Genomic DNA, 18,743 nt, shown 5'->3' with positions numbered 1-18,743 from the left:
TTAGAAAAAAAGTAAAATATTAATAAAGGTTAAAAATAAAGTAAGTCTTGTTAAAATCAATAGAAACAAATAATTTAGCTTAACGGAAGGTATAAAGTAAGATTTTTTAAATCAATTACAGTGTTTATAATCCGCTGACATTTGACTATAGTTACACATCGGACGTACACCAAGATAAATAGTATGACATTTAACTTGGCTAAAACTTTAGTCTTGTCATTAAACAGCGTATTTTGGTACATAAAACATAAATACTGGGAATAAGTGGAATAAAAAATAAAATATGTATCTAATAAAATCCAAAGTGGTACGGTGGTTAGTTATATTATTGTTGTTATTGGATATTTTATTATAATCTTCTCGGTGTCCACGGAATGGGACGCCAATGGGAGATCACGATGAGCCAAGTTATACACAGACTGATGTTTAGGTTGTTTGACTTGGCGGGCCGACAGCGCTCTGTAATTATCTCGCCTGGCATGTAACTGCCTGCCCAGCTGTATTACTGTCCGATCCGTGTATATATATTGTATGTATACAGATATAATACACCAGAACCAGACGAGCCGCCGAGCGATATTCCACCAAAAATGTTACTAACCGTCGTGTAAAAATACACCAACCGTGTAAAGCTAAGTCACATAAAACAATTCAAAGGTATACTTAACAGATCCAGTGATTTTTTTTTACCCCTACCTTCGCGTCTATATATAATACTACCCCCAATACAACTCCTGCGAAACCCGCGGAATTTTGTAATAGCTCATTAATTGCATCGTTGGAAATTTTTTAACATTTTTTTATTCTTACTCATACATGCCTTTCTTTACTGGCGAATCTTTTAAAGATTTCCCGTCATTCTTGTTCCACGACTTGGACATATCGATCTCAAGCTTAGACTTGGACTTAGACTTAGACTATATTGCATGTTATATTGTATGTATTTTATTGTGTTGTGGATAAAGTTATAGATAACAAGTCGTATAATGGATTGACAACAAAGTGTCTAAAATAGTTGTGCATACATGTACTTTGTGCATAACAAAGAGTGGTGTAAATATACCAGAAAACGATTGTGGAGTCGACGATAGACTGACGATGCCAGTATGTAAAGCACGTGGGAATAAACACACGTTTTTTTTTTTTAAGTCTTAGGAATATATCAAGAGTATAATCTAATAACTATAACACACGAATTATTTTACAGAAGTTTTAAGTTTTGTCGTTTTAAACCGGTTATTTATAATATACCGATACTAAACTATTTAGCGGATTATGGACGAATGTAAATAATGATTAAGGGTAAGTGGTGTAGAGTAGGGAATTGTACATAAAAAAAAATTTGTTTGAATCAAAAAATTTTTTGGGAAGATATTAATTTATTTCGAGGAAGAAATTTTTTTGCAATGAAAAAATTTTATTTTAACAAATTATTACTTTAAATATTCTATTATTATTATTTGTTTTTAAGAATTTTTTCCTCAAATCAAATTAATGTTTCATCAATATATTTCTTCTTTAGTGACAAAATCATCTATATTATTAAAAGAAGTTTTGTGACCAGTGTATTTATATGATAAAATAGGGTTTTATGGTTAAATTTGGATCGTTGGAAAAGCCTTTGCAATGACACTAAATTTCACTAAAAAAATCGACTTTATCATATGACTATTCCGGAGACAAAATTTTTCATATTCTCTTAATAATATAGATTAATTTATTAAAAAAAAATTCTTTTTAAAATGTGAAATTAGTTAAGATTTTAGAAACTTTTGGATTTTTTTTAGTGAATAAATCATAAAAAAATTTCACTGGTAAAAATTTTAGAATAATATAAATGCACATTTTTATTTTTTTTAATAAAACAAAAAAATTGTCTTTTCAATTCAATATCATTTATTTGGTACAAAAAAAATTTTTAAATTAAAAAACAAAACTATTCGATTTTTTAAAAATATCAAAATAAATAGATGTAATTAAAAAAAATAAAATTCCAAAGAAATGGTAGTGCCATGCGCCAAATTCAATGATCAAGTTTTTTATTAAAAACATTGAAGATTTTTTTCGAACTTTTTATTTTATTTTAATAATTGAATGAATCATTAAAATGAAATGACACATATGGAGGACTAATAACAATAACTAACAAGTGGGCGCGAATGTATAGGCAATAGGCCCTCGGAAGAAATAAAAAAGGGTCATATGTTGAACAGTGGGTGTAACAGAGGTTAGGAACACGCCAAGAGGTTAGACATGATACATGATATTTGATATAAATAACAAAACTATAAATAAACCTAAAGGCTTAAAAAAAATGTTAATCTGTAGATGTGATATTCTATAATTCTGTGGATAAATATAAATAAGAGTGTCTTGGATGGGAGATCAAACGCGCCGCGAATAAAAATAATAACAATAATTAAACGCATTAAAATATTACGAAGGAGTAGTTTACAAGTATAAAGTATAATATAAGGGAAATTGACTTTTACTATCTCAAATTATTGTTACCAATTATTAGATGAGTAAATTTAACGTTTCAAGCGAGAAAGCGTAACATTACCTATATGCAATCCCTTGTATAAATATAAATATTATAAATATTGTATGCGCTCTAACTATTATGTTTAGGTAACTTCGATATTTTGTTTAAATAAAACGTTGTAAACTATAATAACGGAAGTTTATCCAAGAAACCAACAAATTCTCGGGGTTATTTATTATTTAAGAACCAAACCCACTAATTTATTATTAAGTATTAAACAAGTGAAAGTACTTATATTTGTACACTTAATAATTAATTGTTTCGCTCGAAAATATGATTTATAGTGTACAGTCCGTTCTGTGCCATTAAAATATAAATTAATATTGTTATATTAATAGTTCCTGAGTAATTATATAAAGAAAAAGTGTTATTAATTATTTAAGAATATATACGCGGGTTTTATCGGCCTGTTATTATCAAATTAACCACGCCTCGGATTCGTAAAAAATTTTTAAACCAACAAAAAGTTGTCTACGGAAAAAAAATTATGTAAATTCTTAAAATTGGAGAAGTAATTATTTTTTTTATAAGTTCAAAAAATAGTAAAATTATTGAAAAAAAAAATTTGATAGTTTTGACAAAAAAAAAATTTAACTCTTAAATTGTTTAAATTTAAAAATACACGGTAAAAAATTTTTTGTCAAATGTTTAATACTTTTTTGTGTTGATTTAACAAAATAAATATTAAATTTATACATAAAAGTGTTAAATATTTAACATAAAAAGTTTTAACACTAAGTTTTTTGATGCAATAACGCAAAATTTTTATAATACTAAAATTAGCCGACGTTTTTAATTTTTTTAATAATTAAATTAAAACAAAAAAATATTTTTAAAAAATTGCACTTACAGTTTTTGGAGTTTTTTACAAGTGAAAATTAAAAAAAAAATTTTTTGTAATAATTTTTTCAATAAAAAACTTCTAAAAATTTTTAAATGTCGGCTAACTTAATTTTCATATTTTTATAATACTAAAGTAAGCCGACGTTTTTAATTTAAAAAATTTTTTTTTAATAATTAAATTAAAATAAAAAATATTTTTAAAAAATTGCACTTACATTTTTTGAAGTTTTTTACAAGTGAAAATTTTTTTGTAATAATTTTTTCTATAAAAATATTCTAAAATTTTTTAAATGTCTAACTTAATTTTCATAAATTTTTTACTGTGTAATAGAATAAAACTTTAGAAGATAAAAAATGATTAAAAAATAAATTTGAGAAAACTAATCAATTTAGAATCGAATCCATGACGAATCCTTTCTCAAGTATATTTATATAATACTTTATATATATGTATACACAAGACCTTTTATTTTCATTTAAGTTCTCTAAGATTTCTTTGGTAGAATGCATAGCACGACCACCCTGCAGCTGAATCTATTGTCCGTAACGAACGTGCGAGACTTTGTGCGAAAAGAATAAAATTAACAGGCTCCTTGTCACGGTTTGAGTTTTTCTATTAAAATATACTAAAACTTACCGAAGAAAAAAATAAATAAAACTCTAAGTTTGTACCTAGATAATCATTTTTTTAAACAAACTTTTCCTTTATAGTTTTCCTTTATAATAGACACAGACACTTGACTTTTTGATCCCGAATCTTTTCATCTCTACTCCAAATATATGTAACACGGAAAAAAAAAAAACAATATTGGAATGGATATATAGAAGAAGAAAAGAACTGGAGGTATTAGAAATGGTCGAGTGAATTTCTTAAGGGTGGAGCGCCCAGGATTAGGTGTTAGGTCTCAAGGTAACAGAGGAAACAATTTGTTTGTTCTTTTGGTGGGCGGCATTTTTGACTAATCACATTTAGCACCTGTTATTCTCTCGGCTATTCATCGACGATTTGTAAGATAGTGAAGAAGAATAGTTATTTAGTTTTTATTCTTAAATATTATAAATAAAATTATAATTACAAAGCACAATGTTATGCGAAAACAATTAATTGTAAGTATAGAGTACACAAAAGAATGAAAATCAAGTGCCGGTGTTGCGTGGGAAGGTAATTTAATATGCAATTCAGTGTTGACAATATCGCGCAAATAGCCGAGTCACTACACGACGCTCAAGAAAAATGTTTTAGCTTATCTTCAATTTAGCGAACACGAACAGGATTATTTTATTTAGTTTATTTTTTTCGTTGTTCCGCTACCAACACCAAATCTTTTATTCAATAACACCCGCAATCTTTCTACAAAGCTTGAGTTTAGAAGGATTAAAATTAAAATTTTTTTTCACGTGTATGTGTGATAATTTAACTAAAAAGCTTTAAAAATTGTTAAATTTTTAAAAAGTGTTTTTTAATGTGCTTTTTACGTTTAAATAAAATAAACTTCGTGGGTTTGGTGAAAAAAAAAATTTTTAAATGGGATTTTTTTGGGGTTTGAGGTGTCGAATTGACAAATTAAGCTGGCAGGTATGTTGAGGAAGGTGTAAAGAAGGTAGCGATACGATAATTTCTGGGAAAAATTAATTTTAAAAACAAGTTAGGGGTATTTAAAGTGATTAAATACAAAAAAGTGATTTTTGACTCTAAATTTGAGTTTTTTGGGATTTTTTTGGGGTTTGGGATGTCAGATTGGAAATTTTCTCGGTACATCTGTTGAGAAAGGTGTCTAGAAAGAGGAGACTTCATGATTTTTAGAAAAAAAGTAAATTGAGGAGGGATTTAGGAGTATTTTGGGCCAAAAAAGTGATTTTTTTCTAAAAATTTGAGTTTTTCAGGATTTTTTTGGGGTTTGAGGTTTTGGATTAGAAATTTGCTCGGCAGAAATATCAAGAAAGGTAGAAGATGTGATGATTTATAGAAAAAAATAGATTGAGAAATGAATTAGGGGCATTTAGGACCAAAAAAGTGATATTTTCGAAGATATCTTCAGTTTTATGGGATTTTTTTTAAGAAAAACAGTGAAGTATAACTTTATATATATCATTTTTGCCATTCGGGTTCTCGCTTTGGCATTTAAACCTAATAAATAAATAAATAAATAAAAAACAACCTTTTTGGTGATTTTAATTGAAAGTATATTAAAGGATAAAATTCACAAGCTGCAATAAATTGACTGCTATGGAATTCCATGGAAAGAATTATCATAATTCAGATTCCTTGCAACCGTATCTTTCAGACTAATAACCTCATACCTAACAACAAAAAATAATGACAATAATTTTTGGATTCTCCAAACGTTTGCCTGAAATGATAAATAAACTAAAATCCCTTAAGCGATTATTCATTTGATTCTCTCAGAACCAGCAGACGATTTAATATTCAATAACATTGGGAGTATTTACTTAAAATACTTTATATTTTAATTTACAAATAATAACAGAAAATGGTTGGGTTAAAATATTATCAATATTTAAGGTAAAGTATTGAGTTTGAGACTGCAGACATGTACAAATAAATTACCTCGTTTCCACATTCCTTAACGAAATAGTTACCCATTATATACTCTTTAAACTTAAAATTATATTGCTACATTCAATAACACATATCCTAAAGTAATTCACTGTTTTCTCGAGATTCCATTGGAAGATATATAATTACAAGTTATATGAAGGATAACCGGTCAGTTTATGACGTTGATGGAGAGAAGTTTATATACCCACAAACAACATGAACATGCATACACATTATTATATATTACACACCAAATACTAAATCCAGAAAGTTTAAATAGTCAGACTCAGGTATAAGTTATAACTTAAAAGTTAATGGGACAATTAATCTGATGGCTGTAAACTTCTTTGAGATTTGTCCAGGCTGCAGTTATCCAGTAACGACAGCGCTGATGTACTCGGGGGTTGAGGAATACAAAAAATAAGTAAATAAAAATCTAAATATAAATAATAATAAAATACAACAACAAATTCCGTGGTGTGAGTAGTATTTTAAGGATTCTGAAAGAATCGTAAACTTAACAGACCCGAGTGCTATATATTTGTTGCACCTAGTGCCTGCCTGAAGATAGTAGCGTCGGCGAAGAATAAAGAATATCGAGGCGCGAGAAACCGGCCGTTAAAACACCACCATATAACAAAACAGCATTGCCTGTAGCTCGTTGCCTCTTGCTGCTCTTGTGTTTGTAGTTGTATCTTTATAAATTTTTCTTTTTGCCTTTCTTCATCATTTTCATCTTCAAGTACTTCTCCTTCATCATCTTCTTGGTCTCAGTCTTCTTCGGCACTATTCTTCTTGGTGTTGGTCTTGTTCCGAGGCTCTGATGGCTACGTCCCAATACAGCCAAAGGACCCGCCTCTTGTGGAATCACCGAGAAGTACTCGCTGAAAGGGGGCGGCCATCGTGGCATAAAAACCCAGCAGCTGGACGACTACTCCAGATATAATATACATAGCTTCAAGTTAAGACCGGGTACTACTATATACGTGCACCAGCAAACTCTTTTCTCATCTGGGACTACTCGTGTGTACTCATGCCAAGCCATTTTCCACAGATTACTCTAACAACCGTGACCAATAGAAATTTATACACCATCTATTCTTCGGATCACCTTTATAAGGAGATTTTCATTTTTTGTCTTTTGTTAGTATAACTGGCTTTTATTTATTTACTTAAATTATTCTAATTCTGGTTACGGAGTGAAGAGAATTGTTGTTTTTTTTTTATTTAGAGTGGTTTAATTCATCTTTTATATTTTTATAATTCAATTAGAAAAATTATACAAAAAATTTTGAACAAATAAAATAATAAATTTTATTATAAAATCAAGATCTTTTAAAATTTTTGAATTTCTTCATTGAAATTTTTAAAATATGTGTAATTTTATAACCATTATTCCGTACTTATAAATTTTTATTAGTTACTTTGTAACTTATTCATTTATATTAATCAAATTTATTAAGATACCTTTAATCTATAATATTAAGAGGATAAGAAAAATTTTGTGTCCAAGATAGTCATATGATAAAATCGGTTTTTTTATTTAAATTTAGTATTATTGCAAAGATCTTGATTTGAATTTGTGCCTCTTCAAGGTTTCATATCATTCTCACCGATAGTCAATTTATTAAGATAAGTATTAAGGCTGCATTCGAAAATGCATTCTCTTTAGATACATAATTAAAAAATGACCTTGTATCTTGTGAACTATTTACATTTTTAAAGATATAAGCTCATCCCGATGTTACACTCATCAAGAGCTTTTATTTCAGTACCCACATGCATTTTGATATATTTTTCATATATTCATATATATAAATGTATAAAATATATGAAAAATTGATGTGGGTACTCAAATGAAAGCTCTTGATGAGTGTAACATCAGGATGAGCTTATATCTTCAAAAATGTCGATAGTTAAGAAAGTACAGTGCAATTTAACATAATTACAAAATGACCTTGTATTTTGAGAACTATTGACATTTTTAAAAATATAAGCTCACTCCGACATTACACGCACTGAGACCTTTTATTTGAGTACCCACATCAATTTTTCATATATTTATATATATTATATATGAAAAATATATCAAAGTTCATGTGGGTACTCAAATGAAAGCTCTTGATGAGTGTAACATCGAGATGAGCTTATACTTTTAAAAACGTCAATATTTAAGAAAGTACAGTGTAATTTAACAAAAGTCATTATTTAACAAAGCAAAATTTTATTTATTTATAGTTCACAAGTCACATTATAAATTAAATTAAGAAAAAAAAAAATTTTTGATAATTATTAAAATAATATTTCTTTCTCTAAAAAACTGGCAAATTTGTTCCTTTAAATGATAATATATTTGAAAGTGAAACATACTTTAATGTTCATAACGTCTGAAGTAAAGCAAAGAGTAAGAGTGAATTCTTATAGTTATATTAAGAGCGTCGAGGATTAAGGAACCAGATATACTATAGAGAGTGTAATAACTAATAACGACCGGTAGAGAGTAAAGAGTTATATTAGAAGAAGGTGAAGGTACCTGTACCTATACACATATAGCGAAGCAGGTAGAGGTAGAGGCAAAACGGGTAAGATCGGTCCGAGCTCAGAAACCCCGATATGATGCTGAACTATCCTCTATAATTACGAGTAACTCAGGCACATTTGCGTTGATCCGACACCTTAAAGATAGCATTTAGCGGCCCCTTTCATCTCCGCGGCAAACAAACCAATTTATACCGCAGGCCGCTTTGTGCCTCTTGGGCGAGGGGACGTGCCCCGCCTCCAAAACTATGAGTAGATTTTCATCTTTCACTATCTTATGCCTTTAGATGGTAAAAAGCTTCTCTGTCAGGCGAAGCTTCTCCACTTTTATTTTGCCTCTTTTTACATTTTTAATATTTATTGGCCCTCGGATTCCGCGGACGCTGTCCTGATTAGCTCCAGGATAATGCGCGGAATTTTTCGCTTTGATGGAATTTTTGTCAACGGCCTGAAGAATATTAATTAATGATAATATATATATATATGTAGTAAAAAAATATGTTGAAGATTTGGCTTACATTTAAAGGTATCTGTTTTTGAGCCTGCCGTAAAAAAAGTGTGTACGAAGTAAAGGCAGCGGGACCAAAAAACACTTACACTTTCTTGCGCTCGGCCACCCTACATTTAGCCAAAGTGGCATGTATGCACTCGCGGTCGAGGTCCAAGGCCTTCAGGCAGCCTCCAAAGATGCTCCGCTTGCATGTACATGCCCCCAGAGTAATCTTGTTAAATAAGAGGCACCGTTCCGTCATATTTGTCAAAATTATAGTTACGCTCCAACAAAATTTATGCCTGCATAATCTGACAAAAACGAATAAACGGGATAAGTAAATTATTATTTAACTGCTGGGGATTAAACTAAAGACTTAAGACTCTTTATTGTCACTGAAAAATTTGAATTTAACATCAAAATTTATTTTTTTTAATTCTTAAGATTAAATTTCTTCTTAAAAAAAATTAACCCGATTAAAGAGACAAAATTAAGAACTACACAGAAAGAAAAATTTCTTGACTGGAGAACAAAATTCTTGGCTCAAGAAAATTTTTGGGTGCTTGAAGGAAGACCCAAGTAGTGTGGCCGAAGTAAAAATTTTTCTTTAAATTCTATTCTTGGTGGAAGTCATTTTTTCTTAATTCAAATTATTATAAATACTTGATTTAATAAATTTTTATATTTGATCGAGATTTTTAGATACTTTAGGGAAGCAGTGCCACCTACTTCAGCTGAGAAAAAAATTTTCTCACCTTGAGAAAATTTTTCTCTTGAGTATTTGATACCCACTTTATATTATTTTAGCGTGCAATTATACATATTGAATGAAAAAAAAATGATGAAATATTATTTGATGTTCCCATTTGGCATGTTAATCAATAAAAATATTCATGAAAATTTACTTCTATCTTTATATTTAATATATTGGAGCAAGAGAGAAATTTTCTCAAGACAAGAAAATTAACTTCTATCAAGAACTAAATTCTTTGGAGCAAGAGGCTGAATTTTCTCAAAACAACAAGATTTTCTTGACTTAAATAAATTTTGTTGGATCAAGATACGTATTTCTTATAGCAAGGGAATTAATTTTGTTGGAATAAGTAAAATTTCTTGTCAAAAAAAATTTTTTTTGCTCAAGAAAATAATAAGGAAGAAAAATATTTTCTTGGCTCAAGTGAACCTTTTTTTCTGTTTAAAAAAAAATATTTTTTTACCTTGATTTGAGAAGAAAAATTCTTCAACATAATTTTTTATGGTTAAAAATTTTTTCTGTCTATTTAAATTGATTTAATTTTTTTATCAAAGTACGATTAATATTTTATCCGCAAGTTTTCCGGTGCATGTAGCGCATCTAGTCTAGATTAATAATAAATAAAAAATAATAATAAACTCTTGCTTTCTGGTTAGTATAATAAACTATCAACTATCGACTATTAACTACAACTATACACACATATTTGATTTAGACGATACTGCAGTGGTATACTCTATATTATTTTTCTCCTACTATCCATCGAAAGACGTCGATAAAATTTAATATAGTTATTTTTTGAAGCAAGCAATTTATTGCAGGTATTGCTTTGCACTTGATACACTTATCTACTTATTTAAGCACATTACAATTATCTTTTTAATCCAATAATAAATTTAATAGCACCCGGAAATGAACGCTCTCCTGACTTAGTATCTCTATATGTGTTATATTATATATACATATATATATATATATCTGTAATGTGGGTATAAATTTACAGTGTGTGTGTTTATTTGTGAGCGATAGTTGGCTGGTTGCTACTTTACTTAACTATTAACTTATACCACTTGACTGTATATTACTCTGGTTTCAATCGGTGAGACACGCGATGAAAACTATAAATACTATTTTATTGACATAGATTCACGGGAGCTGATCATTCTAAGAGTAAGAGTGAGATTATTACCCGCTCAAAATAATAGGTTACATGTATTACCTTTTTAATCTATCAAACACTTTTTTTTATATATTACTTCTTATTTATCGAAATTAATATATTTACCGGCTGTAAAATTTTAATTGAGGATCTATAGATTTCCGTTTATTCGTTGGAATGGTCGTTTTTTTATTGAAAAATATGTAGCGCTATTTTTATAGTATAGAACTGTAATCATAATCAAGTCGTTGGCGTTACACACTATACTACTGTATCTTTAGAATAGAAAAAATGTTTGTTTTAGATTTTATTATTATTAATATTTTTAGTAGTAAGAATAATAATGATTATACACGGAATAATTTTAATAATTATTATTTCGTTCTTTATAATAGAAAACATGTTTAAGATTTTTTTATTATTATTTATACAAGAAAAAAAGAAAAAGAGAAAAATTGCGTTAATAAATAGTAAGAAGCGTCGTTTTATATAAAAAACTAGAAGAATTGCAATTCGAAATAACATTTTTAAAAACTCAATTTTTAAATGATAATTTTCAGAGCTTTCAATGTGATATTTTTACATTTTACAATGTAATTTTTACATCATTTGTAATAATTACAATCTGAAACTGTAATTTTTCCAGTTTTTTTATATGAATCAAGACAAAAAATTCTTGAATTAAGTAAAATTTCCTTAAATAAAGAAAAATTCTCTTAAATCTAGAATTTTTCTACTCAAACGAAGAATATTGAGCTCTTCAAAAATATATACTTGATTCAAGAACATTTTTTTCTGTGCAAGAATATAATTTTGAAGAGAGTAATTGTCTTGAATCAAGACAAAAAATTCTTCAATCAAGTAAAATTTCCTTAAATCAAAAATATTTCTATTCAAAAGAATATAAAGTTCTTCAAAATTATATCCTTGATTCAAGAACATTTTTTTTTCTGTGTAGTAATAAGAATAATATACACGGAAAAACTTTAATATAAATAATGATTATCTTTCTTTTATAATATAATAGTTATTTCGGAATTTTATTATGGTGACTGTTACAATTATAGCTGACGATATTTACGATCAAGATAGTAATAGTTACCTTCACGATAGCAATAGTAACCATCTCGTGTATTTAAAAGCTCAAATTCTATTTTCAATTATTTATCTTTCTAATATTTATAATTTTTAAATCTCCAACTCCCTTATTAAACGTATTTTATGATTTTTTAACTTCTTAAATTACTTTTAAGACTAAATTTGACAATTTATCAAGACTCCCATTTGTCAATAATCAATCAAAACATTATTTTTATAATAAAAATCTTTAAAAACTGACAACTGCAGTCTTTAAAGTAACTTAAGAAGTTAACAAATAAAATAAGTTTGAAATGGAAAAAAATTGAAATATTTAAAAAAAATAATTAAAAATTAGAGTTTGAGTTTTTAAATACATAAGATGATAACTATTAATATCATAATTGCAAATATTATCATCCATAATTATAAAATTGAACATAATATAATTTTATTTAAAAAAATACAATAACAATTAATTAATTAGAAATATTTAATTTCTTCCGTACAATAATAATAATAATAATAAACCGAGTGAAAGGTGAGAGCCGTACGGATATATCAGTAAGGGCGTACGGCCGCCCGACATTATACTACAAAATAATAATTCATAAATTATACGAGCCGTCTGCTTAGTGCGGTGGCTGTTCTGGCGTAGTTCGGGCAAACTATAAAGGAACTTCTTCTTATCCATTCTTCATATTCTTCATATTCAGCTGCAGTCAGAGTATATATACTTCTCAAGTTGTGCTATGCAGAGATGGTTTAGTTGATGCACGCTCACGTGTTATGTAGTCAGTCTGTGGTGGTAAATAAGTGCCTCTGGGGGTCACCAGAATAACATTATATTACGACGGTGATGCACAACCGGCCACTAATATACGCCGATAGAAAATATATTTTTCCCAATAAACAACACTCGTACTCATACTTATATTCTTCCTTCTAGTAGTATAAATATTAAATATCTGGCTTTTATTTTATAATCTATTATCTGTAATCACTGCTGTATACCAACTACTAACGTTGTTATATTGTCTATTTATGGTCTATGAAAGATAATGAATAATACAACGGCGTTACAATGCCGATGTTAAACTTTAATTTATAATTTATTCAAAAACAAATCCAAGTATAAAATCAAACTTTGATTCTAAAAAATAAAAATTATAAATGAGCAACTGTTGACAGTGGTGATAGTGATGAAAGCGTAATAAATAAGACTACTGGGCATAGCATGTATGAATAAGTATGAAGAAAAGTATCGTGCTTGAAAACAATATTATGTACTTAATGCCGGAATGCATTTATTGTTAAGCTGCCTAGAGCACTTTGTCCTCTTACTCACACTGATATTATATTATATTTTATTATTATATATATTTATACATTATACACACTTTTCTTTAGGTGTGTGTTTATATTTTACTGACGGCGTAAAGATCAACGTTTCTTCCTGAACTTTCTGAAGAAGCTTATATGACAAGTCGTATTACAGCGATGAGTGTAGATACCGATACAAACAAACTTTTTATGTCTGTGTGTTTATCTACACGAACTTTGAAGTCACCAGGCTGATTTGCATAACCAGTAGCACGGTCGTGTGTAATTTACATTAATTATTTCTAAATCTCGTGTTTGGCGCCATGATCGGAGGTGAAAATGCCCATGGAGATTTTTCGAGAGAAATATGTGGATAGATACACGTGTGCTGAAGACTCAGGAGATTATCTCGAGAAATTACTCATCTTCGCTACCCTTGAGCTTTTATGATCCACCATTTTTATTTTGTCTCATCTTATACTTTTAAATAAACGTCATAAATACATATTAATGGTACGATAATGTTTTTTGACTCGTTGTTTATTTATGAAGGTGTTAAATATTGTTTTAGTTATTATTTTACTGACAATCTGTCTATTTTTATAGGTATAATTATTAAACGTTCGATAATTTTTATAATTAATACTATTAAAAATTACGATTTTTATATTAATCTTATTAAAGGAAATTTTGAAGCATTTTAAAAACTCAAACATTAAAAACTAGCAACCTTGCAGGCACTAAGTGACTTATGAACTATAAATAAATAAAATTTTGCTTTATTAAATAATAACTTTTGTTAAATTCCACTGTATTTTTTTAACTATTGACGTTTTTAAAGAAATAAGCTCATCCCGACGTTACACTCATCAAGAGTTTTCATTTGAGTACCCACATCAATTTTTCGTATATTTTATATATTTATGTATATAAATATATGAAAAATATATCAAAATGCATGTGGGTACTCAAATAAAAGCTCTTGATGAGTGTATCATCGGGATGAGCTTATATCTGTAAAAATGTCAATAGTTCACAAGATACAAGGTCATTTCTTAATTATGTTTAATTGCACCGTACTTTCTTAACTATTGACATTTTTAAAGAAATAAGCTCATCCCGATGTAACACTCATCAAGAGCTTTCATTTGAGTACCCACATGCATTTATATATATTTTTCATATATACATATATATAACGTATATAAATATATGAAAAATTAATGTGGTTACTCAAATGAAAGGTCTTGATGAGTGTAACATCGGGATGAGCTTATATTTTTAAAAATGTCAATAGTTCATAAGATACAAGGTCATTTCTTTATTACTTATCTAGAGATAAAGCATTTTTGAATGCAGCTTAAATACATCATCATAAATTGACTATCAGTGAGATTGATATGAAACCTTGAAAAGGCACAACTTCAGATCAAGACCTTTCTAATGATACCAAATTTAACCATAAAAATCAATTTTATCATATAAATACACTGGCTACAAAATTTTTCTTATTCTCTTAATAATATAGATGATAACAAAATCACAATTACCTTTTAGAAAAATGAATCATTTTTTATTTTTTCAAATCTTTACTTTGACTAACATTGTTCGCATTTACCACAATATTTTTAGTAGAAAATATTTAAAGAATTAATTATTTTTAATCTAATTATTCTTCCTTTTATTCGACTTAACTTAACTCTAAAACTGTTTGCTTCATTTCAGTGATAATTATTGTTTTAATAATTTTTTTTACTGACTCAATCGATCAATTTTTATGAACAGTTTTATTATAAAACTTATAAATATCATCATTAGAAAATTTATACAAACAGAACAATAAAAAATTTTTATTTCAACCTTATTAAATAAAATTTAATTTTACTTAATTCAAAAATTGTTTGCTTTAATTTCATTGTTAAATGAAATATTCTTATAATTATTATTTTATTGACATTCTGTCTATTTTTCTGAATAGCAATACTATAAAACTCAGCATTAGAAAATTTATACAAACAAAAAAATAAAAAATTAATTTTAATGTTATTTAACAAAATAAAAATTTTTACTGAAGATACATCAACTAAAAATATTCATTCACCTGAAAAATAAAAAAGAACAATAATTAATACAAAAATTTAAGCATTGAAAAAGATAAAATAATAGAAATTATATACCTTCAAGAAGAATAAACCATTTCATTGACATTGTTAGCATGCAAAGCCGTGAGCTTTTTAAACAATTCAAATCCCATGGACGACTTTTCTATTTCTTTGAAATCATTACTCTGAACAACATTTTCAGCATCAAGTGCAATACATTCAGTGACATATTTTAACATATTTTCAGCATTGTGACGTTCAGCAAAATTCATCATCGAGATAAGATTGTCTGGCCTTAAACTTTTGCAGAGCGACTCTTCGCACTTTTTTTTGAGCGACTGCAGCTGATATTTGTCAGCAGCTTCCAACAGATCGCCAGCAATTGAATCCAGGTCTGAAACTTGATCAGTGTAAATATATTGAAGTAATTTTTCAAAGGTATCAGAAGAGATGTCTGTTATGAATACTTCATTAGACTTCTTTTCAGACATATCGTGAGTAAACATCGCAGCCAATACGGGACTTCTAGCCATTAGAATAACTTTATGAGCTTTAATTTTCTTATTTTCAATGTTTATGGTGACATCGCTGCTTTCTCTGCTGTTATAAATCTCCTTTAAGTCTTCTATTATTTGGATTTTTGAAGAGCTGAGAGGAACATTTGGAACCGTGACTTTATCATCAGTAACAATGACTTCAGTGCATACCGTTAAAATATCATTGGGCATCAATTCATAGGGGTTGGCCAAGAGTATTTTCTTGTTTATAAATAAATGTCTGCCCCATATTTTTTGGGAAATTTTAAAATCTCTCAGAGACTGAGTAAATTGGTGTTTAACTTGATTTCTATCCAAGAGAAAAAGAGAAAATTGAGCTGTTACATCATGAGTATTTAAATTTTCTATGAAGATTGTTAACCAGTCTGCTGAATAATTGGGACGTACACCATTATTAAAATGAAGTGTCACGCACCATTCATCTGCCAATTTTGATCCTGTTGTAAATTCTGATGAAGTCAAAAGTAGATTTTCATTTCCTGTAGGTTCTAAACGAAACTTCATGTTTCTCACTTTCCATTTATATTCAATCTTGTGTTTTTTAGTGTATGTGTAACCTCTTTCCACCTTTTGTTTTTTGACTTTTTCGCAACTTTCTTCCATTTTTTATTATTATCTAATAAAATGTATCCAAGTGTTTAAGATAAATTGATAATGTAAATAATTTTTAATAATATTCATAGAAAGATTTAATTTTTAAAACAGAGATTATTAAAATATTTCCAACCAACTTAGTCTGAATAAATGCGAACGATTAAAGCGACACCTATGAATCGATTAATCGAAAAATTAATGTGTCTTTTTTAACTATCGAAATTTTTATATCGATTCTAAAACTAACATCAATTTAAGAAATTCAATATTATTATGAAAATTAAGTTAGCCGACATTTAAAAATTATTAGAATTTTTTTTATTTAAAAAATTAGTAGAAAAAAATTAAAAAAAAAAATTTCATTTGTAAAAAACTTGAAAAACTATAAGTGCAATTTTTTAAAAATATTTTTTAGTTATAAATTAATTAATGAAAAAAAAATCAAAAAATTAAAAATGTCGGCTAACTTTAGTGTTATAATATTATTTACAAAATTTTTTTTATAATTTGAAATTTAATTTAATTTAAAAATTTTGAGTTTTAATCTTATTAAATAAAATTCAATTTTACTTAATTCAAAAATTTTCTATTTTAATTTAGGTTTCAAATTAAATATTCTGATTATTATTTTATTGACATTCTGTCTATTTCTATGAATAGCATTACTATAAAATTCAACATTAGAAAATTTATACAAACAAAAAAATAAAAAATTAATTATTTATTCATTAATTTATTTATTTAAATACACCAAACGTTGATCGGCATTGTACAAAAAAAGTTTATGAGAAAAATTAAAAAATAATAATTACAAATATAAAGTATAGGATTCAGAGTCAAAGACAGATTAATTATTACAGTCAGCAATTAACTCTAAACACAAACTATTAGAGTGTTCTGTTGAAGAAGTCTATATCTGAGTGGAGCTTAATTATTGAACAAATTAAACATTTTTACTAAAGATATATCAACTAAAATAGTCATCCACCTGAAAAATAAAAAAGAACAATAATTAATACAAGAATTTAGGCATTAAAAATTATAAAAATAATATACCTTCAAGAAGAATAAACAATTTCAGTAACTTTGTTAGCATTCAAAGTCACGAGTGTTCTAAACAATCCAAATCCCATGGACGACTTTTCCAGTTTTTTGAATTCATCACTCTGGATAATATTTTCAGCATCAAGTGCAATGCATTCAGTGACATATTTCAACATATTCTCAGCATTGTGACGTTCAGCAAAATTCATCATCGAGATAAGATTGTCTGGCTTTAAACTTTTGCAGAGCGACTCTTCGCACTTTTTTTTGAGCGACTGCAGCTGATATTTGTCAGCAGCTTCCAACAGATCGCCAGCAATTGAATCCAGGTCTGAAACTTGATCAGTGTAAATATATTGAAGTAATTTTTCAAAGGTATCAGAAGAGATGTCTGTTATGAATACTTCATTAGACTTCTTTTCAGACATATCGTGAGTAAACATCGCAGCCAATACGGGACTTCTAGCCATTAGAATAACTTTATGAGCTTTAATTTGCTTATTTTCAATGTTTATCGTGACATCGCCGCTTTCTCTGTTGTTATAAAGCTCCTTCAAGTCTTGTATTATTTGGATTTTTGAAGAGCTCAGAGGAACATTTGGAACCGTGACTTTATCATCAGTGACAATGACTTCGGAGCATAACGTTAAAGTATCATTTGGCATCATTTCACAGGGCTTGGTCAAAAGTATTGTCTTGCTTAAATGTGAGCCCCATACTTTTTGCGAAGTTTTAAATTCTTGTTCAGAATGAAAAATAGAGTGTTTTACTTGATTTTTATCCAAGAAAAAAAAAGAATATTGAGCTTTTACATTATGCTTATTCAAATTTTTTAAAAAGATTGTTAAAACGTCTGGTGCGTAATTGGTACGCGTACCATTATTAAAATGAAGTATCACGTGCCATTGATCTGCTTTTTTTGATCCTGTAGTGAATACTGATGAATTCAAAACTACATCACTAGATAATGGAGATAAACGATACATCATGTTATTCACTTGCCATTTATACACAATTTTGTTTTTTTTTGAGTATGTATACCCTTTTTCCACCTTTTGTCTTTTGACTTGTTGATAACTTTGTTCCATTTTTAAAATTTTTTACTGTTATCTAATAAAATTTAATCAAGTTTTTGAGATAAATTTATAATGAAAATA

At 27.9% G+C, this 18,743-nt stretch overlaps 2 protein-coding genes across 2 annotated transcripts; both read right to left on the bottom strand.

Annotated features, from left to right (window-relative positions):
* Nucleotides 1-15,468: 15,468 nt before the first annotated feature.
* On the bottom strand, nucleotides 15,469-16,452 carry LOC123259099 (speckle-type POZ protein-like). Its single transcript, XM_044719365.1, has one exon. It carries the CDS (start codon nucleotides 16,450-16,452, stop codon nucleotides 15,469-15,471), a length of 984 nt encoding a protein of 327 aa, XP_044575300.1.
* Nucleotides 16,453-17,289: 837 nt separating this feature from the next.
* Nucleotides 17,290-18,668, bottom strand: LOC123259796 (speckle-type POZ protein-like). The gene is made up of 2 exons (XM_044720503.1): nucleotides 17,599-18,668; nucleotides 17,290-17,530 (listed from the first exon to the last, which is right to left on the bottom strand). The coding sequence occupies exon 1, from the start codon at nucleotides 18,573-18,575 to the stop codon at nucleotides 17,601-17,603; it is 975 nt and encodes a 324-aa protein (XP_044576438.1). The 5' UTR covers nucleotides 18,576-18,668; the 3' UTR covers nucleotides 17,290-17,530; nucleotides 17,599-17,600.
* Between the last annotated feature and the right edge of the window lie 75 nt (nucleotides 18,669-18,743).

This window comes from Cotesia glomerata, linkage group LG2, assembly GCF_020080835.1.
Source record: "Cotesia glomerata isolate CgM1 linkage group LG2, MPM_Cglom_v2.3, whole genome shotgun sequence".
NCBI classification, from domain to species: Eukaryota; Metazoa; Arthropoda; class Insecta; order Hymenoptera; family Braconidae; genus Cotesia; species Cotesia glomerata.
This window is presented reverse-complemented; position numbering and strand designations above follow the sequence as displayed.

Bases quoted from the DNA above. Each gene is read 5' to 3' on its own strand.
- LOC123259099 (XM_044719365.1), bottom strand. From the start codon at position 16,452: ATGAAGTTTCGTTTAGAACCTACAGGAAATGAAAATCTACTTTTGACT.
- LOC123259796 (XM_044720503.1), bottom strand. From the start codon at position 18,575: ATGATGTATCGTTTATCTCCATTATCTAGTGATGTAGTTTTGAATTCA.